Source organism: Silurus aristotelis (genome assembly GCF_946808225.1).
Source record: "Silurus aristotelis genome assembly, chromosome: 22".
In the NCBI taxonomy this organism is placed as follows: domain Eukaryota; kingdom Metazoa; phylum Chordata; class Actinopteri; order Siluriformes; family Siluridae; genus Silurus; species Silurus aristotelis.
In genome coordinates, this window is record NC_139595.1 from 16,584,425 (window position 1) to 16,593,201 (window position 8,777).

At 37.3% G+C, this 8,777-nt stretch overlaps 1 protein-coding gene across 1 annotated transcript; it reads right to left on the reverse strand.

Moving 5' to 3' along the window:
* Positions 1–217: 217 nt before the first annotated feature.
* Positions 218–4,193, reverse strand: LOC310717648 (G-protein coupled receptor 87-like). Its single transcript, XM_083526016.1, has 2 exons — positions 4,026–4,193; positions 218–1,875 (listed from the first exon to the last, which is right to left on the reverse strand). Exons 1-2 carry the CDS (start codon positions 4,096–4,098, stop codon positions 866–868), a joined length of 1,083 nt encoding a protein of 360 aa, XP_083382142.1. The 5' UTR covers positions 4,099–4,193; the 3' UTR covers positions 218–865.
* Between the last annotated feature and the right edge of the window lie 4,584 nt (positions 4,194–8,777).

The following is an 8,777-nucleotide window of genomic DNA, read 5'->3' on the forward strand; positions in this document are numbered from 1 at the left end:
GGAAAACAATCAACTTAAGAGATTGTTGAAACAAAAATAGTATATATATATATATATATATATATATATATATATATATATATATATATATATATATATATATATATATATATATATATATATATAAACAGCTTTTTGTGTTCAAATGGGGAATTTTTAGTTTTATATGATTACCTACAAAGAAAACATTTGTAGAAAACAAGAAAACATATTCTTATAATAAAAATAGCATATTTACAGGTCTATATACAGTTTATGTACACAAACTGTTCATGTAACTAAAATCACCTGTACATTCATGCAGATGTGAGTGAGGAGTTTCAGCTAATGCTCATGTTTTATGCTGTTGATCTCCTGGGATTTTCACACACAGCTGTTGTTAGTGTTACCACAGAATTGTGGGTGGGGGGGAAGTAGGCAGCTTTGTGGGTGAAAAAATGACTTGTTAAGCAAAATTGGTCAGTGGAGGATGGCCAGAGAGTTCTTTATCATCTTTACTGACTTCCTGTCAAATTTTGAATACAAGATTCTGCTTCTCACTTTCAATTCACTTTATTATCTTGCACACTCATACATCTCTGACGTGCTTCACACGTACACACCGAATCTCACTCTCAGATCTTCTTTATCTGTTTCCCTCACTGTACCTTCTTTCTGTTTTGCCACTATGGAATTTAGGGCATTTAGCCGGGCTGCTCCTTATCTCTGAAATTCTCTTCCATAATCAATATAAGATCTGTTCGCCTTTTGTGATTCATTTTAACAGTTAAATAGCTGTTTGGTGTTTGATTTTATGATTGCACTCTACTGTACGGTGCCCTTGAGTGTTTTGAAAGGTGCCTTTAAATAAAATGTATTATGATTATTATTTTCTAAATGAGTTTTCCTTAAAGATCATCACTACTGCGGTTTTCCTCCTCGATCCTGGAGAGTACATGGACATTTTGTCCTCGGTTGTCCAGAATCCCACTGTTTGAAACAGTTTATTCCTGAAAGACTTGCACATAAGGAAATAAATGATGGGGTCTAAGCAAACATTGGACATAGCCAACAGGAGCGCTGCCTGTTTCCCAATCTGCAACGCACAATTCATTTGAACTCCGTCAGTCTGGCTTTTGGTGAACGGGATCCTACAGAGATGATATGGCACAAAGCAGATGAAAAACACAACCAGTAATATAAAAATGTTCTGGCCTTTCCTCGCCTTGCGTGAGTTCGTCTCTCCGACGGTGACAAACTGGGCAGACGACCGATGGATGTGTCTGTAGATGGAAATGTAGCAGGTGAGCAGAGTGAACAGGACTAAGAAGAAGATCATTATGTTGATATAGATCACCAATCCGTGCCATTTTATACCCAGATTACTCTTCAGAGCTGCGCAGTTATTCGTAGTCTGTGTTGATGTCTGATTGGTCAGTAGTGCGTTCGGAAGCGAAAGAGACGTCATTGCAACCCACACCATAATGGCCATGACTACGGTGAACGAGTAACTGTAAAGGCAAGTCACACCGAACGGCCTCAGGATCTTCAAGTAGCGGTCCAGACCCACCAATCCGAGGAAGAGGATGCTGGCGTACATGCAGCAGTAAAAGAGCACAGCAGTGTAATTACACGACACTACTTTAAGCCACTGTGGTGCCACTTTGGCCTCAATGAGCACGTTGATCGGGAGCGTGAGGGTCATGAGAAGGTCAGCTACCGCCATGTTGCGCAGGTAGAGCATAAAAGTCCGATTCTGAGTACGGATATGGAAGAACACCCACAAAGCCAGGACGTTCAGGAGCAGGCCAAAAACGAAGATCAGTGTGTACAGGCAGGTGAAGACGATGGAGGAGACGCCTAATGAGTTGTCTGAGGAGTTGCAAAGATCCATGGCTGTGATTGGAAATAAGAGGTTCAGGAAATTATGAATACCATTTAAAAAATATGTGAAACAAAGAGAGAAACATTTGGATCAGATGAATCTGGCGTATTTTTTTAAGTGGCTTGTCAGTGCAGATTTACTTTTATCTCAGCTGTTTACATGAATTGCGAGTCACTTTCAAGCCCTTACAAGGATATGTTTAAAAAAAATCTAGATTTTCTTCTAACAGACCTTTAGAATGTCACTCAATAAAGGTTACCCCACGTTGCTAACACAACATTATTTTTTAAGTATATTGTACACCATTTGGCAGACACCCTTATCCAGAGCGACTTAAATCTTCCTTTTTATACAACTGAGCAGTTCAGGGCAGATTCTTGTGTTAAGAATTGAACTGAAAACCTTTCAATTATACAGCCAACAGCTTAAACACCAAACTACCAATTCTTAACATCTAATTCCAACCTTATGTACAATTAAATAGAATTTATCAGATATTCAGTATACTAAATTTTTTATTGCTATATTCTATTATTATTACTCGGATGATTATTGATTATTTCCATTGTCTACATCATTGTCTATTTATATCTTTTCCAAACTGCTACAACCAAGTTGGAGGTATGCACTTGTATAGGACGTTTTTTGCATCCAGGAGAATTCTATTTTCCCTTCACTTAAACTATGACAACAACCTCTTCCAGCATAACAATGCCCCAGTGCACAATACCAGCTCCAAGAAAATATGGCTTACATGGGTTTGAGTGGAAGATCTCTTACTTTAGGGCTCTATTGAACACCTTTGGGATGAATTAAAACCCTGACTGAAACTCAGACCTCCTAGGTTCACTTAAATCAGCACTTTACTAGCACCCTTGTGGCTGAATGTTCATAAGCACACTCCAAAATCTAGTGGAACACCTTCCCAGAAGAGTGGAGGTTATTATAACAGCAAACAAGGACTAAACGTGGAATGAGATGTTCAGAAATCACATCATATCTTATGGTCCGGTGTCCACAAACTTTTATCCACTTTTGTGTTTATTGTTATTTGATATGATATTTTGATATGGCTTGCAATGGAGACTTCTTTAATTGCTATCGTGGTTCTTCAACCGGGGGTCTTTGGCGTAGTGCTGGGGGGTGGGGGTCAGCTAATTAATGTTGAATCACATGGGTAAAAACATCAAAGACAAAATATTTAATTTTAAAAATATTATAATTATTACATAAAATTTCTATTAAACTTAACGGTGATGTTTCTGTAAATGTATTATTGACTATCTGACAGTAAAATTCAATGTTACGTTCTATTATATATAAATGAATAATAATTCACCTGATAGTAAAAGGAAAATGTATACATTTGAATTTGTAATGCGATTTTAATTGCAAAATATATTTCTGTTATGATGCATAAATCTTTTTTTTTTTAAAGATTTGAAAATGTATAAAAAATACACAGACAGTGCATGTACAACAACGACATAGTTCTTACTGTCTTAACATAATAAAACTAGCGTTAAATGATTCCTATCACGATCAGTGACGATGTATGACTATGTATGACACATTTTCTATCACATTTTGTAATATCTCTATTGCCTACGGGGTGTTTAACCTGAAAAACATTGAGAAACCCTATATTATATAAATTTGTAATTAGAAATACAGACAACACTTGCTATAATGACAGAGTAATCATAATGACATCAATAATGAGATATAAAGTATTCAGCTGCTAATATTTATATACTGTATATACTTTATTTGCTTAAAAGCCATTGCCTTTTTTTTCCCCTCTCCAAAGTGTTTACTTTGCACCATTTTCAACACACAGTATATCTAAGAGCTCTATAATATCAGCCATATAAGAATAATGCATTTGAACAATACAAGTGCTTCCTAGGAAACCTTCTATGTAGTATAAAGGTGTTTATCAGAAATTATAGCCCCTATAAAAATCAAAAATTACTCAATAATGCTATAAGGAATGCACCTTTTTTTATACAGCTCACAACAAACAGATAAAAAACCACACAAATTCCCTAAACTAGATCAAAGAATGACCTCATACCTCATACATAAGAAACTGTATATCTGTAACTGCAAAGCAAAAAACCCACTAACAAATATAAAACCAAAATAAAAAAAATCTTACCTAGAGCACTGAAGTTAAAGCTGTCCTGCAGTCTCGATATGTTGCTTGTGTTTAGATGAAAGCAGGAAGCCATAAAGGAACTCTGCCCTATATTTTATTACTGAATCGACTGACGAAATATATCTCCACTGCTGATGTGTTCTGGCTTGCAGCAAGAAGTCATTGCTTTCCTTGGAACTCTGTACCAACCCTGCCTGAGTAATGAGAGAATGAAATTTACAGAAGTGCCTGGAGGGAAACTAATACCTAATTATCTTATGAAGTGCTAATTCTTTTGTCAGTGAGACAATAGCGTGTTTTTTTTTTTTTTTTTTAGTATATAAAAAACAAGTCTTCAGTCAAAATACTGCTACTACTACTACTACTACTACTATTACTCATACTACTACTACTACTGCTACTAATAATAATAATAATAAAAGAAGAAGAAGAAAAAAACCAAGCCTCTTGCCACTGGCTTTCTTCAATTCTTGCAAATGATTTCTGCAAAATTCAAACCAATACTTAAACTATTTTTTTTTCCTTTAAAAAAAACAACAACACATTTTAAGCTTGATAAAAGGGCTTTGTTACATTTATTCATAAATCATTAGCAGGAGACATTTACACAAAATATTTTGCTGGTCATTAATGTCCCCTTAATTCTTGGTTTATTTTTGTAAATGTTTAAACATTTGTCAATTATGTTTTATTGCCATGCCAACATTTAAAGCACAATTGTCGGTATTACCATCCTTTTGGATTATGTGTACAAAGAGAGAAAAAAAAAAAAAGCACTTTCAAAATACATAAGCATGGCGAATATGGTGATATGCGAAGGGATATGTTTTCACTTAGGTAACAGAAAAAAGCGTCCAAGATCTTAATTATCTAATTTGTTCCAGGTGTAAAATAGAAGTCAAATCTCCAAGCCGCAATTTGTAGGGTCCTCACTTTTCCCCCAGAACAGTCGTAGCAAATTATTGGCTGTAAACTGCATGCTAGCTATTTGTTTTGCTACAAAGTTGGTGTATGTGTAAGATTTAAAAAAAAACCTAGAAAGATGAATGCATGGTCTGGTTTTATTTGCACTTTAAGGACTTCTAAAAGCACACCAAAGATCTCACAAGTTAGGACACAAAAATATAGCTATGCAACAGATTAGCATTGGCTGCTTTGCATTCATTACAGTTAGACTGGTTCTCTGTGCAGTTTCTTGTGGAAATTGATGCATCAGTAGACTAACTGATGTGAATCTTGACTGACTGCTTCAAATCATACAAAACACGATGTTCCATTCCGATTACCTATTATGCATATGTAAAGTTTTAAATAGCTTGCACTTGTTTAGCTACACATACAAATGTAATGAATCTAATCAAAACACCTAGTCATTTCATAAATTGCAAAAAATCTAGGTCTAGGAAATCTAGGAATTGGTGCATTCCTCCTGCACCAATTCACACCACAGGCAAATCAGCAAAACATGATTGTCATTCTTCTGCACACACACACACACACACACACACACACACACACACACACACACACACACACACACACACACACACACACACACCTTGAAAAATCTTGTAGCTGCTAAAAACATTTAGTGAAATAGATTATTCTGCAATGAGGGTGTTCTAGGTGTGTAGGCGCGCTTATCAAATTTCTTATCAGACTGTGACCTCTGAAAGCACACAAGAGCTCCTGCTGCCAACAGGATGTGCTTAATATGCAGCGAGTTGGGTGTTCACGTGCAGTCACGCACACAAAGTAGACATATGATAGAAAAGATGCTCTAATAACAGCATGGTTTAAATCTATACAGTTAGTGACTGCTATCTGCCCTCTTTTTCATACACGGATACCCACAAAACAGCTAGTTTCAATGTGTATTTACTTTTAAGTCATAGAAATGAGATTCTTATTTGATCGAGTCTGAGACAATTTGGACTAAAATTGTAGCATTTACTATTACATTTAAAGCACTTGGCAGACACTCCTTATCCAAATTGACTTACATTTATCTCATTTATAAAATCGAGCAGCTACGTGGTAAAGGGCCTTGCTCAGAGGTCCAGGACTGGCAGCTTGGTGAAGCTGAAATTTAAACTCACAAACTTTGGACGTGTTTTAGCGCATCCCAGGAAGTTACACGCTAATACACGCGCATGTGTATTTTGGAAAAGGTCTCACTGATGATGAGTCTGATGCCCAAAACCTCTACCAGTATTTCTTTTTGTTAGATTATTTGCCTTAAAAGTGTATATTGCAAGATTTATTTACAGAGGCTGATGGGAAAGAACTTTTTGAACTAATGCCAACCAGTGCTGAATTAAAGAGATTCCTCTGAAATTCTTTAATTGTGCTTGTTGTTGTGCGCGATGCCATTATTCATGTTCATATTCATGAAAGTTGGCTAGACTAAATACAGGCTTTCATTCCAGTCTACACCAGTGACGTCATCCACGTCTGGCTATTACTTTTGTCCAGGCTGCAGAGTGTTACAGACACCCGGCATCACTTTCCACAGAAACAACTTGTTTAAAGTAAACTGTTACAACATTCAAGTGATAAAAATAACAAAATGTTTATCAGCCATTTTTAGTAACCACTTTGGATCTTAAAAAAAACACACACTTGTACACAGTTATACTTTCGCATTTTTATCTTCAGATGTTCTATATCAGCTTTGGTGTTGCATGTGGATGTGGAGCTGGAATTGGGAAACAGCAATAGAACACCAATCTTTCACAAGGGTCCATGAACAACATTCCACCAACACCCACACACACCTGGGGCATATTAGTGTGAGGCAATTCACCGACTGTTTTTATCTTTTCATTTAAAATTATAAGTTAAAGGCAGCTGCATAAATGTAGCAATTTATGGACAAAGGTTTGTTGACACCTCACCATATATTTTGTATCATCCCATTCTACCTTTTATTCCCATTTGCCGTTATAATAACTTCCACTCTTCTGGGAAGATGTTCCGCTAGATTTTAGAGGATGCTTGAGGAGATTTGTGCTCATTCAACCATGAGGGTGTTAAGTCAAGTCAAGTCAAGTCAAGTTTATTTGTATAGCGCTTTTCACAACAGACATTGTCTCAAAGCAGCTTTACAGAAAACAACAGTGAAGGTAAATGGTGTGCGTTTGTCCCTGATGAGCAGCCGTGGCGACAGTGGCAAGGAAAAACTCCCTTAGATGATATGAGGAAGAAACCTTGAGAGGAACCAGACTCAAAGGGGAACCCATCCTCATATGGGTGACATCAAAAGTTTGGTCATAAATCTTTCAACAATACAGAACAATTTGTGATCATCATAGATCCAGCATCAGCTTCTCCATGCCAGGGCCTTTAAACACTCGGCATCTACTTCTCCATGATCATCCATAGGTCCATAATCTTCACGAGGTGGGACGTGACTGGAGCTGGCCAAACCTCAGGAAGCCTCGGGATGGGGAGAGAAAGAGAAGCAGTGGAGAGGAATTAGCGTAGCTGCTGTTCATGATATCATGGTGTTAGTAAAGTCATGCACTGATGTAGGTTAGGTGAGGAGGCCTGGGGTGCAACCAGTGTTCCAATCCATCCCAAAGGTCTGTAATAGGTTTGAGGTCAGAGCTCTATAGCAGGAGATCTTCCACTCCAACCCATATAAATCATGTCTTCATGGAGCTCATTTTATGTCATGCAGGAACATGTTTGGGTCCCCTATTTTCAAAGACAACCTATACAATTTTTGGTAACAGTTTGAGATAGATTCCCGTGGGCTCACCACCTGCAGGAGGGACCGTAAGGGACGGTGCTGTGAGGATTGGGCAGCAGTCGAAGGCGGGGGCCTGCTTAGACTGCTGCCCCCGCGACCCGAATTACGGATAAGCGGGAGAAAATGAAATGAAATGAAAGTTTGAGAAAGAATTACATATGGCTGGAAAAGTCAGGTGTTTCAGTACTTATGGCCCATATAATGTAGCTGTAGACTAATTTCATTTGCAATATTTACACTGTACTCTACAGTCATGACAAAAATAATTGGCCAAACCAAAAATGCTAAAGTATTACCTTTTAATGTTCTTACCAACAAATAATTGGCCATAGACTTAAACAAGCAAGAATTAAACTGTGTAAGAATCAGGAAGTTCACTTATACAGGTTTTCTTGTATACAAATGTAAAATCATGATCATAATTAGCATGCATGAAGCAAAACAACACACAGGTCTGGTGGTACAAAATGTAACAAAAAATATCTTCTGGGATGTTTTTAAGTTTTGTCTAAAAGACAGGAGGTGGAGTTGGAGGTTGCAGACTTGAAGGTGCTGTGATTTTCTTCGAGAGTGATGAAGATGGACAGGATTAGAAACAAGTTTATTAGAGGTACACTGCAGGTAGGACGTTTTGGAGACAAGGTGTGAGAGCTGCGATTGAGATGGTTTGGTCATGTGCAGAGGAGGGACATGGTGTATATCAGTAGAAGAATGTTGAGGATGGAGCTGCCAGGCAGGAGGAAAAGCGGAAGGCCAAGGAGAAGGTTTATGGATGTGGTGAGGAAAGACAGGGAGGTGGTTGTTTGAAAGAGACTACAGAGTGATACAGAAACGGATATTCTGCTGCGGTGACCCCTAAAGGGAGCAGACAAAAGAAGATGTTTTAGTGTTGAGCGATTAAACTAAGATTGTTTAATTCTTGTTAATTTCCTCACTAATAATTGGTTGCCAATGAAAGCTTTATTATTGTCATTTGGGCTTTTTAATTTTTTTAAACC

What these genes read in the sequence shown, in the direction of transcription:
- LOC310717648 (XM_083526016.1), bottom strand. Translation starts at nt 4,098, where the DNA reads ATGGCTTCCTGCTTTCATCTAAACACAAGCAACATATCGAGACTGCAG. An exon ending in CTTTAACTTCAGTGCTCTAG is followed by an intron (nt 1,876 to 4,025) that starts GTAAGATTTTTT and finishes TTCCAATCACAG; the next exon opens with CCATGGATCTTTGCAACTCC.